The sequence below is a fragment of the Podarcis erhardii genome (genome assembly GCF_964252035.2).
Source record: "Podarcis erhardii genome assembly, chromosome: 1".
NCBI classification, from domain to species: Eukaryota; Metazoa; Chordata; class Lepidosauria; order Squamata; family Lacertidae; genus Podarcis; species Podarcis erhardii.
In genome coordinates, this window is record NC_138497.1 from 18,266,743 (window position 1) to 18,291,720 (window position 24,978).

The window sequence follows — 24,978 nt, forward strand, 5'->3', positions numbered from 1 at the left end:
CTTGACTGTGTAACGCTGCTGAAGTAAGCTCTGAAGCTCTGAAGCTGTGCTGGGAACCATATAAGGAGCCTCTGAAGGCTGCATGGAGCTCCAGAAGCTCCAGCTGACTATCCCCAGGACATGCCCAAGTCATGTTGCTGCCGGAGTTGAAGGACAAAAGGGTGTTCCCTCTCCGCTGCATCTACAGAAGCCGACTGGGCTGACAGTTACCGTATTTTTTGCTCTATAAGACAGACTTTTTCCCTCCTAAAAAGTAAGGGGAAATGTGTGTGCGTCTTATGGAGTGAATGCAGGCTGCGCAGCTATACCAGAAGCCAGAACAGCAAGAGGGATTGCTGCTTTCACTGCGCAGCGATCCCTCTTGCTGTTTTAGCTTCTGAGATTCAGAATATTTTTTTCCTTGTTTTCCTCCTCCAAAAACTAGGTGCACCTTATGGTCTGCTGCATCTTATAGAGCGAAAAATACAGTAACTTTTATGCCAATACTGGTGATGGGATAACATCTTCCACCATATTGAAGGGAGCAGCCACATTAGGATGATCCAGAACAGGTTGTATAGCATCTGCCACATGAAGCAGTTGCCTGTATCTGCCTAATGGTAGGACCAGCTCTTCCTATCCCTGTGGTAAAGGATCAATTGAAGATTCATTCTTGGTGAAAGGGGCCATAGTTTAGTGCTAGAGTAAATGATTTGTCTGCAGAAAGCCCCTCGTTTGGTACCCAGCATCTTTAGGTTGCCCTGGGAAGGACCCCTGTCTAAAATCTTGGAGAACAACCACACTATTGATGGTCTGACTCAGTATCAAGTACTTTCCTGTGTCCTTATTGCAGTGAAAATGAACATGAGTTCTATCCAGAGTCTTTAGGTGGTTCTTTTTGGCACCAGACACTTGTGTCCAGCTAGAGTTCTTTGGCAAGGGATCACAGGACAAGCGCCATTGCCACGTTTCCTACAAAACGCTGGTACCATAACAAATGTTTCGACGTCTTTGTAGCCAGCGGGAAAGCCGCTAATCGGCTTCGTTTTTCTGCTGGGTCATGTGACTAACGCTACCAAGATTAACGCTGCACGAGGAAAGAAAAGAGGCTTAAGTGACTTGAGGGTGCCTGGCAGGTCATTTTAACCTTTTCCTAATCATTAAAGCCGCGGAATCTCATTAGTCTGCAAAGTGACTTGCAGTTCCAAGCCCTGAGCGGCGGCAATGCATAAAACTTTTTTCGGTTTGTTTGCCTCTGTCCTGGTGAGACGGGGTTTGCAAATAACAAAAGCAGAGAGGGCGTCTGCAATGTTTTAAGAATGCTGGCCCACACAATTGTGTCAGAACCAGGTGGGGTTCTTCTGGACTCCTCGGGCCATGAGCTAATTTTTGCATGTCTCACCAAGGACAAGTTCTATGACAGGTGGAGTTATCGAAGGCCAGCGATTTAGCACCAGGTACCTAAAATTAGACTTCTAAGAAGAGTGTCTCGAGGCCATACTATAGTAGATCAGTGACTTCCCACCTGCACTAAAAAACAAGGAAGGCTGTGTCGTCAATTTAAACCGCTGCTTCTGCAGTGTTTTCGTTGGCAATGCCAGAGGAAATTGTGCTGAAGATCCACAAAGGATCTGAGACTTTGGAGAAGAGTAGCTAGGAGATCTAAGTGGAGAGCTGGTTCACGCAACTATTTCCACATAGTAGCACAACACCAACTTGACTCTGCTTCAATACATGCTTGGTTCAAGGTCCAGTTTTGATCTCCAACTCCTGGAACGGTCTGGGCCAGGGAGACGGTTGTCTTGAGCTCCTTGTTTTTGTGCTTCTCCAGCCTTTAATCTGAAACGCAGCTTTCTCCTCTTCCTGGGAAGAATGCAAAATGGACGTGTGGATACAGAGAGCAAAAGATTTGTCCACCTCCCAGTTCCTCCAACAAAGGGACATAGAAAGCTCAGTGGCAATCTGCTTTGAATGCGGAAGGTCCCAGGTCCAGTCTCCCTTTCTGAATTTCCTTAGAGCATGCCACTGTAGACAATACCAAGGTAGATGTACCAATGGTTTGGCTTGGTATAAGGTGGCTTCCTTTGTTCCTATGCCCTAGGTCACATTATGCATCCATCCAACGCAGTATTAGTAAAGTCTCCAGCAGAAGTCTTTCCCATCACCTGATCCTTTTTAACCATCAATTCTGGGAATGGAACCTCTGTGAAGTTTATTACAGTGGTACCTCGGGTTAAGAACTTAATTCGTTCCGGTGGTCCGTTCTTAACCTGAAACTGTTCTTAACCTGAGGTACCCTTTTAGCTAATGGGGCCTCCCACTGCTGCCGCACGATTTCTGTTCTTATCCTGAAGCAAAGTTCTTAACCCGAGGTAATATTTCTGAGTTAGCAGAGTCTGTAACCTGAAGCGTATTTAACCTGAAGCGTATGTAACCCGAGGTACCACTGTACTAAGCTGTGGTCAGTCCTCATACTCATCATTTTTAAGACCCCCTCTCTGAAGAAATTTGCAAAACTTAATTTTCATTTTTATAAAACTTTTAAGCGGGAGGGTTAATTGGCTGTTATTATTTTTGTGTTTTTATATTGTAAACTGCCCTGTGATCCTTGCATGAAGGATGTTATCTAAATTAAAAACAATAATAGCATTAGTAATTGTTCTTCTTATCAAAAGCGTAACATACAAGTACTTTGGAATCCAGAGTATGCAATGTATGCTTGTATTTTGAAAAATCTTAATTTAAATACACACACACACAAATAAAGAGTAGTGTCGATTTTTTATTTTTTTACATTACAAGTCGGCATTTGTAGGTAAACACTTTGAAAAAAACAAAGCAAAAGTTTCACCCGTTCTCTTGTGTTGGTGTGGAAGTGCTGACCTGGCTAATAAATCAGCATGTTTTTACGAGGCAACGCAAGGTCTGTATTTTTAACCTTAAGTGCTGTTCTCAGGAGGCCTGTCAAGGAACGAATCTGAAATATTGCACTAAAGAGCGGAGGTAAGATTTCAAAGCCCACTGACAGCCATTGGGAGCAAAACATTTTACTTAGTCCCCGCGTGGAGGTCCTCACTTGACACAAAGTTTGATGGAAAGGTCATCGCACAATGCAGTGGAAATAGAAGTGTCAGAATCATTCACAGCGCAAGGGAAAATTAGGGCAGCAGACAGGGTGATATGAGAGAGAAGTAGGCCAACAGACTTTCAGCTTGGCTGTGTGGAATTCGTGCGATGGGGGGAGAATATTTGTGCTTTTTGGGTGGAGCAAGTTGCTCTGTCGTAAACCAAGTCTTGGTTGCATGTGCCACAACTCAGTTAAGTGCGGATGGCTAGCCTGTTGCTGACCGACAGCTCTCAACAGCCAGCATGGCCAATGATCAAGGATGATGGGAGTTGTAGTTTGGCACTATCTAGAGAGCCACAAGCTGACCACCTTGGGGCAGAGTCTCTGTGTGCAGAGCGAAAATGGGGCCCTAAGGACTTAGTTTGCAAACGGTGCGAAGGATGTGTTGTCCTCTGGGTGGTACCAACTATAGTTGTACCTTGGTTTTTGAACAGCTTAGTTCTCGAATGTTTTGGCTCCTGAACGCCACAAACCCAGAAGTGACTGTTCCGGTTTGCGAACTATTTTTGGAAGCTGAACGTCCGATGGGGCTTCTGCAGCTTCTGATTGGCTGCAGGAGCTTCCTGAAGCCAATTGGAAGCCGCACTTTGGTTTCCGAACGTTTTGGAAGTTGGAACGGACTTCTCCGGAACGGATTCTGTTTGACTTCCAAGGTACAAATGCGCAAAGCATGGGAAATAAACAAGATGAGCTTGAGCTCTTGGTACAGCAAACTAAATATGACATAATAGGCATCACTGAAACCTGGTGGGATAAGTCCCACGATTGGAATGTAATAATGGAGGGATACAATCTATTTCAGAGAAACAGACCAGACAAGAAAGGAGGAGGAGTGGTGTTATATGTCAGGGATGTGTATACCTGTGAAGAGATCCAAGATTTAGAACCTCAAAGCCAAAGTGAGAGCATTTGGGTCAAAATTAAGGGAGAAAAGAATAACAGTGACCTCATTGTGGGAGTTTACTATAGATCCCCAAGCCAAACGGAGGACATAGATTATGCCTTCCTGGAACAGATGGCCAAGCATGCAAAAGGAAGGGAGATAGTAGTAATGGGGGACTTCAATTACCCAGATATTTGTCGGATGTCAAACTCAGCCAAGAGCATAAGGTCAAACAGATTCATCACTGGCCTTGCAGACAACTTCGTTGTCCAGAAAGTGGGAGAAGCAACAAGAGGAACAGCCATTTTAGATCTGGTCCTAACCAATGTTGATGACCTGGTTAGTGGGGTAGAAGTGGAAGGATCATTAGGCGCGAGTGATCATGCTCTTCTGAAGTATACTATACAGCGGAAAGGAGCAGCCAAGCATACTAGGACTCAATTTCTTGACTTTAAGAAAGCCGACTTCATAAAACTTAGGGAAGTGCTGGGTGAGATCCCATGGACAGTAATACTAAAAGGAAAGGGAGTTCATGATGGCTGGGAGTTTGTTAAGAGGGAGATAGTAAAAGCACAACTTCAGGCAATACCAATGAGACGGAAACATGGAAGGTGCCTAAAGAAGCCAGGGTGGCTATCTAAAGAACTTTTAACTGAGTTAAGATTAAAAAAGGATGTGTACAAAAAATGGAAAAGGGGGGAAACCACCAAAGAGGAATTCAAACAAATAGCCAGCACGTGTAGACACAAAGTCAGAAAAACTAAAGCACAGAATGAACTCAGGCTTGTTAGAGAGGTTAAAAGCAACAAAAACCGCTTTTATGGGTATGTTCGTAGCAAAAGGAAGAACAAAGAAACAGTGGGGTCACTCAGAGGAGAAGATGGTGAAATGCAAACTGGGGACACAGAAAGGGCTGAACTCCTCAATGCCTTCTTTGCCTCAGTCTTCTCCGATAAAGAAAACAATGCCCGACCTGAAGAATTTGGAGGAAATGATTCAGCAGAGGAAACACAGCCCAGAATAACTAAGGAGATAGTACAAGAATACTTGGCTAGTTTAGATGTATTCAAGTCTCCAGGGCCATCCAAGAGTATTAAAAGAACTGGCAGATGTGATCTCAGAACTACTGGCAGTCATCTTTGAGAATTCCTGGAGAACAGGCGAAGTCCCGGCAGACTGGAGGAGGGCAAATGTTGTCCCTATTTTCAAAAAGGGGAAAAGAGAGGACCCAAATAATTACCGCCCAGTCAGTCTGACATCAATACCAGGGAAGATTCTGGAGCAGATCATTAAGCAAACAGTCTGTGAGCACCTAGAAAGGAATGCTGTGATCACCAATAGATTTCTGAAAAATAAGTCATGTCAGACTAACCTGATCTCGTTTTTTGACAGAATTACATGCCTGGTAGATGAAGGGAACGCAGTGGATGTAGCCTACCTTGATTTCAGCAAGGCATTTGACAAGGTGCCCCATGATATTCTTGTAAAGAAGCTGGTAAAATGCGGACTTGACTATGCTACCACTCAGTGGATTTGTAACTGGCTGACTGACCGAACCCAAAGGGTGCTCATCAATGGTTCCTCTTCATCCTGGAGAAGAGTGACTAGTGGGGTGCCACAGGGTTCTGTCTTGGGCCCGGTCTTATTCAACATCTTTATCAACGACTTGGATGATGGACTCAAGGGCATCCTGATCAAATTTGCAGATGACACCAAACTGGGAGGGGTGGCTAACACCCCAGAGGACAGGATCACACTTCAAAACGACCTTGACAGATTAGAGAACTGGGCCAAAACAAACAAGATGATTTTTAACAGGGTTAATTTCCTTCAGAATGGAGAGGTTGGATCTTCTTGCAGTCCATGGGACTCTCAAGAGTCTCTTCCAGCACCATAATTCAAAAGCATCAATTCTTCGGCGATCAGCCTTCTTTATGGTCCAGCTCTCACTTCCATACATCACTACTGGGAAAACCATAGCTTTAACTATACAGACCTTTGTTGGCAGGGTGATGTCTCTGCTTTTTAAGATGTCTCTGCTTTTTAAGATGACCCGCTGAAATGGATGAACAGGAATAAGTTAGGTCCATCAATTTCAGTAGGACTGCTCAAGAGCAAAACTTAGTTGCATGCCGTCCCTTGGTCCCTCAAGACTGGTGGTGGTGTTTATTAAATTTGTACGCTATCCTTCATGCATGGATCTCAGTTCACAACATAAAATTGCCATATAAAAAACACGAACTGCATAATAAAGACAAGAACAAACACAAACCAGTCATTCCCGCCTCCAACAACACATTTAAAAGCACATTGGATCCCAATGAGGCTCTGTTGAAGAATAACGTTTTTGCCTGGCCTCTAAAGATATGTAACGAGGGTGCCGGTCAAACCTCCCTGGGGAGAACATTCCACAAATGGGGAACCACCTCAGAAAAGACCCGTTATTTTGTTGCCACTCTCCAGACTCCTCATGGAGGGCCTCAGATGATGATCTCAGGGTTCCGAGTCAGTTCATATGGAGACAGGCGGTGCTTGAGGTATTGCAGTCCTGAGCCATTTAAGGCCAGCACTGGGCCTAGGAACTGATTGGCAGCCAGTGCCGTTGGCCCAGGATTGGTGTAATATGCTCAAACCATGTTCCTTCAGTGAGCAACCTGCTCGCAGAATTCTGCACTAGCTGAAGTTTTTGAACCGTCTTCAGTCACAACCCTATGGGACTTCCCCATCACTGAAGCAAAACAGCCTTACTGCAATCTGTCATTCTTTGGTTTACCTGCAATAATAATTACAAAGTTGTTTGTCAGCTTGGAGAGGGGGGAAATTAGATTGAATTGAGGTTGAATTACACTATATACCAGATGGAATAGCCCTTGTGCTAAGATCTGCATGTATTCGTGAGGGTAATAATACAGCTTCTTTAATGAGTTTAATTCCGGTCCCACAAGCAGAAATGATATCAACTTAGCCAATTAGCTTTGCAGGAAAGGAAAAGGGCGTTCAGGTTTTACAACTCAGCTGTGAGGAACTGAAGTGGCTGTTAAATTTTGCTTTTCAGCTCAATTGCCGCCAGAGCATCTAAAAATCTTATGTGGATACACAGGCCAAACCTCTAGTGTGGGAAGCTGTCTCCTCAGCTAGAGAATTAACTCAGTAAGACATTCTGTAGCAGAAGCACAAGAGAGATTTTCGCAGCAGCCATTATTCAATTAGATAGGCTTCCAATAAAATGAACCTCGATTGCCCAGTCACAAGATCTAGTTCCTGGTGCTTCTTCTTCTGTGGACATCCTAGTTGTTTTCTGTCCTTCCTTTGAGGTGATGGCTCTGCTGTGGTCCACAGTTTATTCTCTCATTCATGGTTCGCCTCAAACTAGCCAGTGGTGGTGCAGTGCTTAGAGTGTCAGACTAGGGCTTGGGAGAACAGGGTTCGATTCCCCACCCATCCATGATGCTCACTGGGTGACCTTAGGCCACTCAATACCTCCCAGCATGGATCTCCTTCATGTGCATGTCACGTGGAGGTGATGAAGCTGCCTTCAAGATCATAGCCCTTAGTTTTGCCTACACCAGGGACAGGAAGCATGGGGATCAGCCTGACCAATGGGCAGGAGCCATAGTCCAGCAATAACTGGAAGCCCATTGACTTCCCATCCCTGGTCCACACTGAGCAGCAGTGTGGCTTTAGGGTTTCAGACCAGAGTATTCTCCAGCCCTACCTGTAGATGAACCTGGGACCTTCTGCTTGCAAAGCAAGTGATGTGCCACTGAGCTGAAGCACTGCTTTGGGTATTTAAACAAAAAGAAGAAACATTTGGGCCAGGGCTGTCTTACCCATAGGCACTAGGAGTGTGGGGCACCTGGGTGCCGAGCTCTCAGGGGTGCCAGGCCTAGAGTCTGGGGCCCGAGAGTTGAGTCCGGGGAAGAGCCCGCCCGTCGGTTGGAGCACCATGGTGGGCTCTTCTGCTGCAGGTGGCTCTGTGCTGTGAGTTCGGGAGTGACCGAGCCAGTGAGATGCTGAGGCAGCCGGCTGGCTCCACTCTCCTGCATGCCTGGGACTGGACAACCTGGGGAGGGGGCACCAGGCAGATCTTTGCACCCCGGCACCACATATGCTTAAGACAGCCCTGATTTGGGCATACGTACATGTGACTTGTCTGCACAATATTTCTTTATCCCAATTTTTTATTCTTTATTTCCTTATCCAGTTTCCTTATCCAGTTTCTTTATTGCAGAGAAAATCATTATTGCAGATCTTACCCTTTGCTGAAAGCAAAGGGTCGGCTCTTTGTAATGTAGGTCCTGTACTCACCAAATGTTGGGCATTTAATCTCAAAGGGAGCAACAGGAAGGGCAATGGGTTGAATTTGCTTTCAGGCTGAACGTCAAGCGCTGGCAGCAACACCGCTGATTCGTTTTTTTGCTCTCCTTCGCTTCTGCACACACATACCCTGCCCTCTGTTAAATTGAATTTTATTATGATTGCCCAGTGTTTCCTTACAGAGGCCAGAATGTAAAGAGCCAAATGGTTATTTCATCTGAATGGAGATTAAGGTCTCAAGGCAATAGTTTGATAGAGAGAGTGTAACTTTCATACTTTTCATTACTGGAGCAATTGGTGATGCATAGAGATGCTCTTCACTTTATTGGGAGCAAGGAATGTCTTGGCACTTCCAAAAGTACTTATGGAAAGTGCCATTTACTTATCACCAGGTGCTGATTGCAAATTCCTTTTTAAAATAAAATAAAACCCAGTGTTCTGTCTCCCATCCATCTGCAACCAATGAGTAAGTGTGGGGGATTTATTTTGGGCAGTGGGAAGGCAGGTATATGGTGAATTAAATATTAATTTGTTGGAACCTAAGGAAAGACCAGGTGCCTAATATTTACTGGGGGGGGGGGGTCTCTTATTTCCAATGTTATTTGGATGATGTCGGTAGCGGAAACATATTTTTTTTAAAAATCGTATTTACAGTAAGACAAATTAAGGATCAGCAAATAAGATACCTATAAAATAAATAACAAATATCAAGAGATTTAAACATTGCAACAAAGTTTTGACTGTTAGCGAGCTACTCCATCTGTTATGGGGGTACTGTTGTGTGTGTGTGTGTGTGTGTGATGCATTTTTGTATGAATGTGGCACTGCTATAGTGTGTTTATGTTTTTAAATATGTCATTATCCCCTTGGAGACTTTCGTTTAGCAGGCTATTTAAAAAGTCAAATAAACAAACAAAAGTGATCAGAAGCGAAAACCGGAAAATATAACTTTGTCGCCAGAACCACAGCATGCTATAATGTTTAAAAATTACAAAGTGGAAAGCAGTTGGGCACATATATCTGCGGAGGGTTTTTCACAACTGAGGGGGCCACTGTGGAAAAGACCCTTTCTCTCGCAGCCATCTGCAATATCCCAGTTGATGGGGAGCACCTGGAAAAGGACTTTGGATGATGATCTCAAGGTCTGGGCAGCTCATATTCCACGGGGGGGAATAAGTGGGAGGCCACCACTTAGCTGAAGCTAAGCAGGTACAGGTGTGCTCAGTTAGGTGACCGCCTGGGAATCACATTTGTGCTGCCTTTGATCCCGTGACAAAAGAAAGGCAGGATGTAAGCATAAGAATTCATTTCTTACAAGCTTTTCAAATTAAAAAAGCTCCCAAGGGCTTTTGAAGGTCAAAACCAGCAATCGGGCTTGGAAATGGACCCAAAGTCACAGGCAATGATAGAAAATAGGCGTAACACGCTCGTGGTGCCTGGTCCCAGTTTCCTGGCAGCTATACTGTGCAGTTTTCAAAGGCAGTGTTGCAGAAATCTAAAACAGAAAATTATATATGTGGAGAGATGCGAATGCCCTTGAAACACTGCATAAACACTGGGTATTCTTTTTAACCGCCTTTGCTCGTTCCCTTATTCTTACTACATGCAAAATCTTTCATACTCCTTCAAAATAAACAGCAGATATTTTTGAGCAGGGGTAACCCATTCCCCCCCCACACACACCTGCTCCCAAACTCAGCTCTTTTGAAGGAGACGGCCTCCTTCTGCCTGCACAAGGTCACCCCAATGTCCCCTTGCTCTTTTGATGCCTAAAACGTCTCCTCTTCTGCTGCTTTCGAAGGAGACTGAACCGAACCTCATTATTTCTGCCTAGCTTCTCAAAATGCTCCTGTTACTGGCACAAGCCTCCAAGGGTTGTGAGAGGCCTTTTCTGCTCCTGGTTTTGCTTCTGTTCTATGTGTGTGTGTGTGGTCTTTGTTGTATTAATGGATTCAAACTGTGAAATGCCCGCTTTGTTCCCCTGGGCATTGTTCTTCAGTTCTTGTCTTGACCTTTCTTCTTCTGCTGAGAGGAAACATTAGTCTAATTGTGAAGCTATCTTGCTTGACTTTAAAGCACTATCTCCTAGGAAGGTTAATCTCTCATTTTTGCCTCTCTCTCTCTCTCTCCTTTCCTCCCTTTAAAGATTCATCTTCTAACTACATCAGACAACTTGAAACAAAAGTCAAACTGCTAGAGGACGACAATAAACTTCTCTCTCAGGTAGGTGGGCTTTCGTAAGCATATGTCGCTACCCTGGTTCCCCCTTCTGGCGGAGCAAAGGCGGGTGTGGACCAAGAGGGGCCTGAATTTTGACGGGAACGTACCTTCACTGGCTGACAGAAGATCCGACCAGCTTCCTTGCTTCGCTAAGCATAAACTGAATTTTGAAACTCTGAAATTGAAAACTGTTAATCTGTTTTCACATTATGGTTATTATTATTAATAATAATAATAACAACAACAACATTATTTAGACCAGAGATAGGGCCATGCAACCCAAAGAAATGAGGTGGGAGGGAGAAGGAGAGAGATAAGGGAACAGCACCCACATCCCAGAAGCTATATGGGCTGGCAGCTGAATATTATTTCAGTACTGGAAACGGGAGAGTGTCCTCCACCCCACTCTTGCTAATGGAGGTCCAAAGCTCCGTCAGCCAAGGTGCTGAGGAGGACAGCAGGGGGCTTTCCCTGCTGCCCCCCACTATCTCCACATTTTCCACTTGAGGCAGTTGCTTCACTCAGTTAGGCCTGGCTCTGCTTGCTGCTGTACTATGTTCTAGATCAGGAGTGGGGGACCTTGGGACCTCCAGATGTTGCTGAACTACAACTCCCATCAGGCCTGTGTCTGGGGATGATGGGAATTGTAGTTCAGCAACATCTGGGGGCAAGGGTTCCCCACATCTGTTCCAGTTAAGTATGAAACTACCGTATTTTTCGCTCTACAAGACGCACCTAGTTTTTGGAGGAGGAAAACAAGAAAAAAAATATTCTGAATCTCAGAAGCCAGAACAGCAAGAGGGATCGCTTGCACAGTGAAAGCAGCAATCCCTCTTGCTGTTCTGGCTTCTGGGATAGCTGCGCAGCCTGCGTTCGCTCCATAAGACGCACACACATTTCCCTTTACTTTTTAGGAGGGAAAAAGTGAGTCTTATAGAGCAAAAAATACGGTAACTTCTTGCTCCTCTGGAGTGAGTATATTGTATAACACATTGTTTTGAAGCAAGGGTTGTGGCTGTCTCTTAAATTTTAAAGCATTGAACTGGCTGGGATCTGCGTATCTTAGGAACATGTCTCACTATATAAACCTTCCCCCCCCTTTAAGATCCTCCCCAGAACCCCCTGCCACTTCAGATGCCTCAAAGGCAAAATATTTGTCATCTGAGTCACCCACAGAGGAAACCCTCCACAATTGCTATGAATGTCCCCACTTTTTCCTATTAGTTTTAATCCTTATTTTAAAGTTATAATGCTATATTTTAATGTTTCATTTTATCAGTTCTGTGCTTTAAGTATGTCACTACGCCAGATTGAATATAGCCAATTTTTATTTTAATGTAATCTGCCTCGGAGATAATGAGGTGTAAATGGAGGAGACAGCTATCTGAAATGACGAAAAGAAATCCCCATCGCACCACAGAGGAGTCCAAGGCTTGTAATGTTTTTATGTGGCACATCCATGACCAAAGGGACATGGGAAACCTCCTTATGCTAGGTCAGATCATTGCTCCACAGAGCCCAAAGCTATCTTCTTGAAGTGGCACTGAATCACCCAAGGCTTAGGGTGCTTCTTCCAGCCTTCTGAGATCTGATAGAAGTACAGTGGTACCTCGGGTTACAGATGCTTCAGGTTACAGACTCCGCTAACCCGGAAGTAGTAGCTTGGGTTAAGAACTTTGCTTCAGGATGAGAACAGAAATCGCGTGGCGGCGTGGCAGCAGCAGGAGGCCCCATTAGCTAAAGTGGTACCTCAGGTTAAGAACAGTTTCAGGTTAAGAACAGAATGAAGTCCTATTGCGATTAATTGTGCTTACTCCCCAAATAATCTGTGGGATGTTGGCATGTATAGTTCTTGCAGTGTGCTGAAATGCAGGGGCTGATGGGTAGTTTTAGCCTGGAACTTTGAAAATCTGAGTCACGTGTTCCAGTAGTAATTATTGTCAGATGCTTTTATTTTTTATTTCAAGGAAGCCAAGTTATTATCACTAAAATAAAAAAAATAAGTAGATGGGCTCTTTTGGCAGTGTGGCTTGTTGCCAGGCAACAAGCCATGGATCGGATCGTGGTGACTGGCTCCCTTTTCAATATGCCCTTGGCCTGACTTCTTCCTGCTTTGTGTGTGCTGCACAAAAAAACACCAGAGGGTACTTTATCTGTTTGCCCCCCTCCTTTTTAAACATATATACGAGGTCAAAAGCAGGATCAATAACTATAGTTGAAAAGTGCACGGGCATTTAAAAAAACAAGCAAGCAGCAATTTTCCCTGTTCTTCTCCATAGCAGGTGATGTTCGTTCTGCAATTGGGCCTCTGAGATTAGGGAACCACTGAAGAAATGTTCTGGTTGAAATTTAGCAAATTTGCTTGTTTATTTATTTATTTTACACCAAATCTGGCCTTTTGTGTTGTTGTTGTTTAGTTGTTTAGTCGTGTCTGACTCTGTGATCCCATGGACCAGAGCACGCCAGGCACTCCTGTCTTCCACTGCCTCCCGCAGTTTGGTCAAACTCATGCTGGTAGCTTCGAGAACACTGTCCAACCATCTCGTCCTCTGTCGTCCCCTTCTCCTTGTGCCCTCCATCTTTCCCACCATCAGGGTCTTCTCCAGGAAGTCTTCTCTTCTCATGAGGTGGCCAAAGTATTGGAGTCTCAGCTTCAGGATCTGTCCTTCCAGTGAGCACTCAGGGCTGATTTCCTTCAGAATGGATAGGTTTGATCTTCTTGCAGTCCATGGGACTCTCAAGAGTCTCCTCTAGCACCATAATTCAAAAGCATCAAAAGCATTCAAAAGCTTTTGTGTTAAAGCACTCTAAAAAAACAAACCCAGAAAACAAAAAGGCTGATTAACAATTTCAAGCCATGGCAGACTGGGGGGGGGGGGGTGGAGACCTTTGCTGACACAGATTGTCACATAGACAATGGAGCAAATTTGTTTTCTTCCGCCTAGCCCTAGAGCCTTGGCCAACCTGTTGCCCTCCAATGTTGTTGGACTTCAACTCCCATCAGCCCCTGCCAGCACACTTGTTTTCGGTTAACCTAACACAATTAAAAGGGGGGAATTCCAATAATAAGTAGGTAGGCTGGGACCACTCTTTAAAATAACACCTTTTAAAAGGTTGGTCAGGCCCCAGATTCCATCCTTGAGAAATCAAAGAAATTTGAACGAACCCCGTCTAGAAAAGAAGGGGCTTTGTAGTTGGTCTCGTTATGAAAATAATAATTACCCCACTCCCAAATAATTAAAAGCATGCAGATCTAAAACGGATAGCCTGACAAATGTGCATCAACAGTATCTCTAACAACAGGCATGGCGAGTTCAAAGGAACCTCTGGAATGTATCCTTCTATTCACACGAGACTAGCATTCTGCCTTCTCATGTGTTGAAAGACTGCCGAGATGTCACGAAGTGTGGAATGACGAGGTGCATTGAGAAATCCTTTGCTAACTTAATTTCGCTCTCTTCTCAAGGAGACACAATGGGAGCCTTGACGCATCACAGAGCATCAACTGAGCGGGTCAAGTGACTTGTTCCTGAGAGCGGCTTCTGGTAGCAAAGGGTCTTTCAGGGGTTGGGGGTTATTTGCAACAGGAACACTTTTTTAAAAAAAACAAAAAGCTTGCAGTATAGTTTTCAGCTGAAAGTTCAAATTTCCTTAGATGAAGCAGTATTTTGCTCCTGTGTTTAGAAGATGGAAAGATGCCAGGTAGCTTTCCATAATCACCAGCGAGTCACTAATCTCTTAATGCATGGGCATTTGTTAGGACCTCAGATTTCATCACTCAGGGGGGTCTTGTCTCACAACTTCCTACCAGCGAACTTACCAAAAGTCACTGAGTGTCAGCATTCAAGGGTAAAAACGTGCTGGGATCAGGCTCCGGTTCAGCCGGTGATCTTGTGAGCATCCAGCTATTCCAGGGGAAATTTGTCAGCTTTGAAGAAAACCATCTAACACAGCGGTTCTCAACCTGTGGGTCCCTAGATGTTGTTGGACTACAACTCCCATCATCCCTGAGCTCTGGCCTTGCTAGCTAGGGGTGATGGGAGTTGTAGTTCAACAACATCTGGGGACCCACAGGTTGAGAAAGGCTGATTAACAGAACTCATCTCTCTCTGTCTCTCTTTCTCGATCTCTTGTTTGTGCTGGCTTCTAATCTAGGAACAGTCAAAGCCAAACATCAACTCCATATATGTTATTAACAGGCAGGGCTCAGAAGGATAGATGAAAATGTAATAAGAGTCCTGCAGCGTCAGACCAAATCTAGTCCAGCATCTTGTTCGCAAACGGGCCAACCAGATTTGTATGGAAAGCCTGCAAGCAAGGTTTGAGTGCAAGAGCACTCTCCTCGCTTTTGCTCCCCAGTAAGTAAGTGATAGGGACGCGGGTGGCTCTGTGGGTTAAACCACAGAGCCTAGGTCTTGCTGATCAGAAGGTCGGTGGTTTGAATCCCCGTGACGGGGTGAGCTCCCGTTGCTCGGTCCCTGCTCCTGCCAACCTAGCAGTTCGAAAGCACATCAAAGTGCAAGTAGATAAATAGGTACCGCTCCGGCAGGAAGGTAAATGGCGTTTCTGTGTGCTGCTCTGGTTTGTCAGAAGCAGCTTAGTCATGCTGGCCACATGACCACATGAGCTGTACGCCGGCTCCCTCGGCCAATAAAGCGAGATGAGCGCCACAACCCCAGAGTCGGTCACGACTGGACCTAATGGTCAGGGGTCCCTTTACCTTTACCTAAGTAAGTGATATTCAGAGGCATATTGTCTTCAATACTGGAGGCAGTTTGGAGCCCTCGTGGTAGCATTTTACTGCCTCATCCTCCATGGAGTTATCCAATTTCCTTTTAAAATCTGGTGCCCAGATCACAAGAGCTTTCACTACATTGATATTAACTGCAGTTTAGATAGCAACTTCGTTCATGACATACATTGCACAGCGGTTCTCAACCTGTGGGTCCCCAGATGTTCTTGGACTACAGCTCCCATCACCCCTGAGCTCTGGCCTTGCTAGCTAGGGGTGATGGGAGTTGTAGTTCAACAATATCTGGAGACCCACAGGTTGAGAAAGGCAGCATTACAGTCTAGGGTCTGGGGAAATATAGGATGGGGGACACCTGACTTACTAGCAGTACATGTGAAAAGGTTCTAAGGGTCTTGGTGGACCACAAACCTAACATCAGTCAACAGTATGATGCAGCAGGGAGAAAAAGCTAATGCTATTCTAGGCTGCATCAACAGAAGTATAGTGAGGGAAGTAATAGTACTACTCTATTCTGCCTTGGTCAGACCACATCTGGAATACTGTTTCCAATTCTGGGCACCACAGTTTAAGAAGGATGTTGACAAGCTGGCAGCCAAGATGGTCAAGGTCTGGAAACCAAGCCTTATGAGGAACAGTTGAAGGAGCTGGGTATGTTTAGCCTGGAAAAGAGGAGAATGAGAGGAGATATGAAGCCATCTTCAAATATCTCAAGGGCTGTCACATGGTGGATGGAGCAAGCTTGTTTTCTCCTGCTCCGGAGGGTCGGACTCGAACCAGTGGCTTCAAGCTGCAAGAAAGGAGATTCCGACTAAACATCAGGAAATCCTGAGGTTTTTAAGCAGAGGTTGGATGGCCATCTGTGCTGGAAGTTTCAGTTGATATTCCTGAATTGCAGGGAGTTGGACTAGATGACTTCTGGGTTCCCCTGGACTGTTTCTTTTTTTTTTTTTGAAATTAATTTTTATTCAAATTTCCAATAACCAATCCATTTATAATTAAACATCCAATTTAACTTATACATTCTTTTTGACTTCCATCAGCCTATCTGACAATTTTCATATTTATCACAACTTCTCACATTTCATACATTTATGTTGCACTTTGACAATCCCTATTTTATCTTCTCTTTTAAGCGACATTCCAATTTATTTTTTCACAGAGCTTCTTGAAATCCAACAAGCGTTATTTCCTGATCACACACAGTTTTCATATACTCTGTAAATTTGTTCCAGTCCTCGGTGAATCTCTGATCGCGTTGGTTTCAAATTTTCCCAGTTAATTTGTCCATTTCTGCATACTCCATCAGTTTCATTCTCCATTCTTCCCTCGTTGGCATTTCTTCCTGTTTCCACCTTTGGGCCAACAAAATTCTGGCTGCTGTTACTGCATATCTAAATAACTTCACATCTTTCTTTTCAACATCATTCCCTACTATACCAAGTAAAAATGCTTCTGGTTTCTTTACAAAAGTATATCTCAACATTTTTTTCATCTCATTATAAATCATTTCCCAAAAGCATTTCACTTTCTTACATTCCCACCACATGTGATAAAATGTCCCTTCTTTCTCTTGACACTTCCAGCATTTATTACTAACTTTAAACATCTTTCCAAGTTTCACAGGAGTTATATACCATCTGTATATCATTTTCATAACATTTTCTTTTATCGTAGTACATGCGGTGAATTTCATTCCCTCTTTCCAAAGTTTAATCCACTCCTCTAATTGTATATTGTAACCAAAATCTTTGGCCCATTGAATCATAACCGTTTTTACTTATTCATCTTTTGTGTGCCATTAAAGTAATAATTTATACATTTTTGACAATATTTTTACATCACTATTCAAGATTTCTTGATGAAACCTCGATTTTTTCCCTAAGAAACCTTTTTCTCGCATCTCTTTTTTAAACATTGCATTCAATTGGTAATATTGCAACCAAACATTCACCTTTTCTTTAACCTCTTCATATGGTTTCAGATTCCACTTATCTCCTTCTTTAATTATCAAATTTTCATATGTGGCCCAATTCCCTGTCATATTGACTTTTTTCGTACTCATTATTTCCAATGGCGATAGCCACATTGGAGTTTTAGGCTCTAATAGATTTTTGTACCTATTCCACACTTCAATTAACGTTCCTCTAAAAATATGATTTCCAAAACCTTTATGCACTCTGTTCTTATCACACCATAAATACGCATGCCACCCAAATCTATTGTCATATCCTTCTAAGTCCAACAATTCTGTGTTCTCTAATTTTATCCATTCTTTTAACCAGCAAAGACAAGAAGCTTCATAATATAACTTTAAATCTGGCAGGGCAAAGCCTCCTCTTTCTTTTACATCTGTCAATATCTTAAATTTAATTCTGGGCTTTTTGCCCTGCCAGATATATCTTGACACTGTTCTTTGCCATTCTTTAAATATTTTCACACCTTTAATTATTGGTATTGTTTGAAACAAAAACAACATTTTCGGTAGCACACTCATTTTTATCGTTGCAATTCTTCCCCATAACGATAGTCTCATCCTTGTCCATACATCTAAATCACATTTGATTTTGTTCCAAGTAGGTACATAGTTGTTTTGAAATAAGTCAATATTCCTAGGAGTTAACGTAATCCCTAAATATTTTACTTTTTTAACCACTTTCATTTCTGTTTGTTGCTGTATTTCTTCTATCACTTCTTGATCTAAATTTTTAACCATTATTTTGGTTTTTTTTTCTATTTAATTTAAAGCCTGACACCTGACCAAAATGCTCATCTGTGCTGGAAGTTTCAGTTGATATTCCTGAATTGCAGGGAGTTGGACTAGATGACTTCTGGGTTCCCCTGGACTGTTTCTATTGCACAAGAGCGGTTGGGTGGGATAGCAAAATATGAATCAGAATTCTGACCCTGAATTCATTTGTGCAGACTAAGTCTAAAGCATGCTGCTTTCACATGACGGTGCACGACTGCTGTCCGTTCTTCATGTATTCCTACTGAAGATTGCAGAAAACCCCGTTAAGCAGAGGCAGCAGCCGCAGAGCAGCCTGGTTTTGTGGACTGAGCCCTTTATCTGTGCAGCTCAGTCCTGCGCAGGAAGACATCTAAAAATAGTATTGTGCTAACGCGTTTACCTCACTGGTTTGTCATGTTCAATTCGGGGAGAAATCGCAGATGAGTCACAGCAAATTTCATTCTTTAGAACTATAAAATGCACGTCGCTATCTGTGGTTTTTCTCTTCCGTTGCTCCCTGTAGTTCCCACCTTGCAGGTTGAGAAACAAGGCCAGGCTTCCCATTCTGCTGGGGGCTTTACATCGCTACTGGCAAGGGGCCATAGCTCACTGGTAGAACACACGTGCTGCATTGCAGAAGGTCACAGGTTCAGGTCCCAGTGTCTCCAGGTAGGGAAGAACCCTGTATAAAATCTTGGAGAGCCACTGCCAATCAGCACAGTCGGTACTAAGCTGCATCGACCAATAGTATCCTGCCTCCTCACCGTAGGGCAGTATCCGGTGTCCCATGATGTTCAGCGCAAGGACCATTTCCAGCCACAGATTTGGGGAGTGTCATGTTTGTCATTGTAAAATAAATAAGCGAACTTGTGGGACAGCAAATTTAAAGGACAGCAAATTATTATTAATAATAATAATAATAATAATAATAATAATAATAATAATAAATTTATTTATACCCTGCCCTCCCTGCCAGAGGGCAGCTAACACCAATAAAATTACAGTAAAAACGTAATGGGGGGGGGACAATTTAAAATACAGGTTAAAATGCAATTTAAAATGCAGCCTCATTTTAAAAGTAGCCCATACATCAAAACTGTAAGGGGAGGGAAACATAAGGGTCAGAATGAGTCCAAACCAAAGGCCAGGCGGAACAGCTCTGACTTGCTGGCCCTGCGGAAAGATGTCAAGTCCCGAAGGGCCCTAGTCTCTTGTGACAGAGCGTTCCACCAAGTCGGGGCCAGTACTGAAAAGGCCCTGGCCCTAGTTGAGACCAATCTCACCTTGTGACCTGGGACCTCCACTTAGATATTGCTGGTGTTAGAGAGATACAAGAAAGTGCTGTTAGAATCATACAACCATGGATTTGTAGAGTTGGGAGGGACCACAACGGTTATCATCCAGTCCACCCACCTGCAATGCAGGATTATTTTTGCTTGAAACCATGACCCTGAGGTTAAGAGTCTCATGGCCTGCCTGAGCCACTCTGAACATTCAGTAATAGCAATGCAAATGAAAGATGGGACATTTTGCATCTTTAAATTTTGATACCCTCTGGTCATGACAGAAGGCGAGTCTTTCCCATGATGCACCTGCCAGAACTTTGTCAGGAAACAGTAGCACCAAAGTCCTGGAATCATGGGGGTGATAGACTATGAAGAAATGCTGGGAACAGACCAATTCATATCTATGGATTTAAGATGCTTACAGCAAGTCCATTGAAAGCAGTGGTTTTATTCTGAGTATGGCTAACATCAGATGTCACACACACATTGTTTGCTGTAAACTTGCTGGGTGTCGGATCAAGAAACCTTAAAAATTGATTTCACACCTTCTTGTCACCTTAACAAAGTGAACCTGTGCAACACACACACACACACACACACACACACTTCAATAAAAATCTCCAGAGCCGTTCCCAGGCCACCAACATAACTATCCTATCCTAGGTAACATGATGGGAGAAACTGTGGCCTAGTGAAACAGGGGTGGGGAATTTTCTCAGCCCAAGGTCCAAAATCCACCCAGGTCATTCCATTCTGAGAGGTGGGGGTCACATGTCAGTGGTGGGTGAGCTAAGAGGCTGAAGTGAGTGGAGCAATGACACTGAATTTTCCCTCTGTACAGTTGGTAACTTTCTGCACACATCCCTGAGTCCCTCTCTGCTCTCTATCCAGAAAAGCAAGAGAAAAATACTACAGTTCAAGAAACCCATTGCAGCCAAGCAAAAGTGTTCCAGGGTCCAAGGCATGGGAGTGGTGGCTGTTGTCTGCAGAAAGTGACAAAGCTCAGATAGAGAGACATGTATGTCCTCATTTGGCCCTGGGCTCCAGATTCCTCACCTGTGCAGTAAAATAAGGTCTGCTCCGCTCTTAAGGAGAGTTTGGAGCCTGGTTGTACAACCACTGTACTGAACAGTAGTGATCACTGGGCAATTTGTGTGGTGGGCCATTTCCCTCCGCCAACACGTACAGAATTGTGACTGCGTCCTGCACTTTTTGCATAAGGTTTCAAGCTTCTCTAAGCTCAAAATCAAGACTTGAAGGAAGGCGTGTACCGTATTTTTCACTCTATAAGATGCACCCGACCATAAGACACAGCTAGTTTTTAGAGGAGGAAAACAAGAAACAAGAAAGCAATGCAATGCCTCTTGAGCGAAGAGTCAGGAGCGCTCCGGCTGCACCCAGGAGGCTTTGCGGGGCTTTCGCTGAAGCCAGGAGAGCAAGAGGGATCGGTGTGCACCGATCCCTCTTGCTCTTCTGGCTTCAGCGATAGCTGCGCAGCCTGCATTCGCTCCATAACACACGTACACATTTCCCCTTACTTTTTAGGAGGGAAAAAGTGCATCTTATAGAGCGAAAAATACAGTAATTCTTGCTTGTTTCTTCTGAAACAAGTCCATACGTTTTCGGCCCCTCAGTTTCGGTTCCATGCGCTCGACATTGCTCCCATGCTCAATAAGGGGATCGGCTGTCAAAATATCAGTGCGTGCTTCTAGCCTCTGTTCAGAACCAGCATTCCCAGAGGATTTTCCAGGTCAGAGATTGCCTCCACATTCATTGGTTGTCTCTGACCCGGAAAAAAAGCCCAGATTTCAGTGGAGCTCACATTTCAATGGCAAGTCAGCAAGATGGGAATAGGAAGAAAGTTTGTCACCCAGATGATGAAAGGGTTTCCATCAAAGCTTTGAGTGCCATGTCCTGCAGTGCTTTTAACAGATCTGAGAGCTAGGACTTGGTGGGATTCGCATTTTTGCATTTTGTGGATTCAAGTTGCACGACTCTTCTTTTTTCTTTTTTGCCTCTGGCTTAGTGCGCTGAACTTGCCACCTGCCACCTCTTGCTCTCCTGCTCAACCCTCTGTGTGAGGCTTGACTCATTAGCAGGTTGCATGTCATGCAAGTAACTTCCACCGTGGGAAAAAACTTCCTGCCGTGTCAGTCCAACACAGCTAAAATGAGACATAGAGTCCTGTAGCAGCTTAAAAGCTAAGAAGCATTGCATTAGTCTACAGAGGCTTCATCAGATGCATGAAGGGATATTCCCATCTTACGTCATGATGCATTCGTTAAGTTTTTAAGGTGCTACAGCAAGGATAAGGACCAAAGACCTCATTTCTTCAGGGCTGACTTGGAGGCTAGATGTCAGCAGTGAGTGGACCAGCTCTCTACATGCATTTCTGCCAGCTGGGATGCAGGTGGCACTGTGGTCTAAACCACTGAGCCTCTTGAGCTTGCCAATAGGTCAGCAGTTCGAATCCCTACAACGGGGAGAGCTCATATTGCTCTGTCCCAGCTCCTGCTAGCCTAGCAGCTTGAAAGCACACCAGTGCAAGTAGATAAATAGGTACCGCTATGGCAGTAACATAAACGGTGTTTTCATGCACTCTGGTTTCCGTCAGGGTGTTCCATTGCTCCAAAAGCGGTTTAGTCAACCCCATAGTTGCCTTTAACTGGACTTAGCCTTCCAGGGGTCCTTTACCTTTACCTATCCATACCTATCAGAAATAACACATGCACCCACATCCATTCTCGCACGCAGCAGATATGTAACACATAATTACGTACGTATTTATTCACATGCACGTACACACAGACAAACACATCCAGACTCTCGCACACACCCCTATGTATATTTCTAAAATATTTATATTTATATCCTTTAGGGACCCAGGAGGCAGCTAATAGCAGCACCTGCTCCCTCCAATCATGGATGCAATTAAAACAAGCAATTAAAGCACAGTATAAGCTGTGAGCGAGGAACTTCCAGCCCTGTGGACCGGACCTCTATTATTTGGCCCTTGGGACTCTCTCCAGGCCTTCACCAGCCCTGCTGTGCATCCACCTTGAGTGCTTTTGCCTGGCTGGAATGTGGCCTTGAACTGGGACAAAGCCCCTTGCTTGCCTGGATGGAGGAATGTGTGCAAACCCCTGACTTTTGCATGGCTGGAATGTAACCTCCTATGCGACCATTAGAATCACACCCACTTCTACCTCTGGGCCAGCCCAACCCTCGCACATGACCCCTGAAATACTGTGCACAAGGGGGTGTCGCCCCCAGGCTGGAAAAAGGATTTCCCACCCTTAAAATAAGCTGATCAATAATAAAAATGCAAGATATAGTAGAAACGTCCAGTCCGGCAGAACATTGTTCAGCCTGGTCCTCAAAGTGCTTTGAATACAGGGGTGTTTTATTATGCTCCCTCCTGATAATGATGGAATCAGCTGAACCTCCCTGGGAAGTGACTGCTACAAACTTGCCACCACCACTGAAAAGGCCCCGTCTTATGTCAAAGGCCCCTTATGTTGCTAAAATGGCAAGAGAAGGGGTTATATGTGCACACCTGACTGGATCTCTCCCTTTGTGGTAGAGCCCCCTCCCACACTGGCTGGGCATTTGGCAGCAGGGACTTGTCATTGTCACCAGGCACATCCTAACTTCCCTGTTGGTGAGGGGTGTTTGTGTGAACACCCCCCCACACACACCTTCACATATGACAAAACAAAAAAATTCCTTCCAGTAGCACCTTAAAGACCAACTAAGTCAGTTCTTGGTATGAGCTTTCGTGTGCATGCACACTTCTTCAGATACACTGAAACAGAAGTTTCCAGACCTTTCTATATAGTGAGAAGGTGGGGAGGGGTATTACTCAGAAGGGTGGTAGGAATGGGTGATTGGCAGATAGCTGTGATGAGCCTGTTGACGACTCTTAACGACTGCAATAGGTCTTACAGGAGGAAGCAAGGGGTGAAAAGGTGAAAAATGGCTTTGTCATGTATAATGAGATAAGAATCCAAGGTCTTTGTTCAGGCCAGGTTTTTCCATTGTTTTAAGTTTGGTGATAAGTTGTAATTCAGCAGCTTCTCTTTCCAGTCTATTTCTGAAATTCCTTTGTAGTAAAACAGCTACTTTGAGATCTTGTATAGAATGTCCTGGGAGATTGAAGTGTTCTCCTACTGGTTTCTCTGTCTTGTGATTCCTGATGTCCGATTTATGAATTGCATGAAGAGGTTCCATGTTATTACATGGGTAGCGGGCCTGCCCATCTGGCATGGACGTCTGCAGTGGGGAATCCTACAAGAGAATCCTAATGGACAAAGGGCTCCAACTCCCAGAGAAGTTTACATGCATATAGATCTGTAGACGTCCTATTCTGGTCTGGCAAAGGAGCCCACAGAGCAAGGCAAGCCAGGAATTTCAGCACCACGGAGAGCTCCCGAGTGAGCAACTTGTTCCAGCAATGGTTGAAAGCAAACGGAGTATTCTGAAGCCTCTGCCTCCCAGACCACCTCTCCTAGGCTGTGCCCCCTTGCGGAGAGCTTAGTTTATTAAATAGCCAACCCTTTAGCCGGAAGACGGGCACTCCTCCTATGCTCTATGGCCTCCCTACTGTTGCGCTCACTGCACAAATACTGTCGGAGGTATTTGGTTCCTCAGGCTCCGATGAGTTTTTTGCTTTTGGAGGTTGTTCTGGGGACTCCTGTCTGTCAGCCTCAGGTGAATCTCCATCATTAGGCTCAGGGACCTGGATTTCTCCTGGCTCCTTAGCTGGTGACTTTGTCATAGTAGGGTTTCCTGCTGCAGATATCTGCGCTAATAATAATAATAATAATAATAATAATAATAATAATAATAATAATAATAATAATATTATTTATACCCCCCCCTTCCCGGTTCAGAAACTGGGCTCAGAGTGGCTAACAACAAATTTAAAACACTTAATTGAAGCAACAAAAAACAGCATAAAATACAGTATAAAACGTGAATAACAATAAATTCAGAATTCAAAAATCAATTTAGGGGGAAATCCATCCAATAAACATTAGATGATCACCAGGGTTAGCTGGCTAAATTAGTCCTATTTGGGCCAGTGAGGAGACCAGGGGAGAATTAGCTGTGGGATCCCAGAGGGGGTAATCTTCATAAAAAGGGGAGAGGGAGAGAAGGAAGGGGAATAAAAGATCAGGCTAAGTTTAAATTAAAGGCCAGGCGGAATAGCTCTGTCTTACAGGCCCTGCGGAAGGAAGTTAAATCCTGCAGGGCCCTGGTCTCATGGGACAGAGCATTCCACCAGGTCGGAGCCATCACTGAGAAGGCCCTGGCCCTGGTGGAGGATCTGACTTCCTTAGGGCCTAGGACCTCTAAACTATGATTATTCATAGACCTTAAGGTATAGGAGCAGGACTGAAGAAAGTGTGGGGCAGGTCCAGCAATGTGGCCCCTTTTTGATCACTTGGAACTCCTTTCATGCAGTGAACACTGAAAGGGGGCAAAGTAGTCTATGTGTTTTCATGCACATAAGCCAATCAGCCGCTTAGCCAATGTTTCCTGAGGCTAGGATCACATCTGGATCTGCCAGGTATAAGGAGGAGGTAAGCTCTTTCCTTCTCCCCCAACAATAACTAGATTATTTCTTTTGGAGCCATGTTAGAAGCCATTTGTGGTTCCCACTTGTTATGTTTGTCTCTTTCG

The 24,978-nt window shown here is 44.3% G+C and overlaps 1 protein-coding gene across 4 annotated transcripts in view; it reads left to right on the forward strand.

Annotated features, from left to right (window-relative positions):
* Window positions 1-24,978, forward strand: part of CCDC85C (coiled-coil domain containing 85C) — a 170,588-nt gene that overhangs the window by 103,874 nt on the left and 41,736 nt on the right. For all 4 annotated transcript variants that reach the window (XM_081864260.1, XM_081864259.1, XM_081864258.1 and 1 more), the window contains one exon: window positions 10,453-10,529. In XM_081864260.1, coding sequence (XP_081720386.1) covers window positions 10,453-10,529 — 77 coding nt within the window. The remainder of the gene's footprint in view (window positions 1-10,452; window positions 10,530-24,978) is intronic.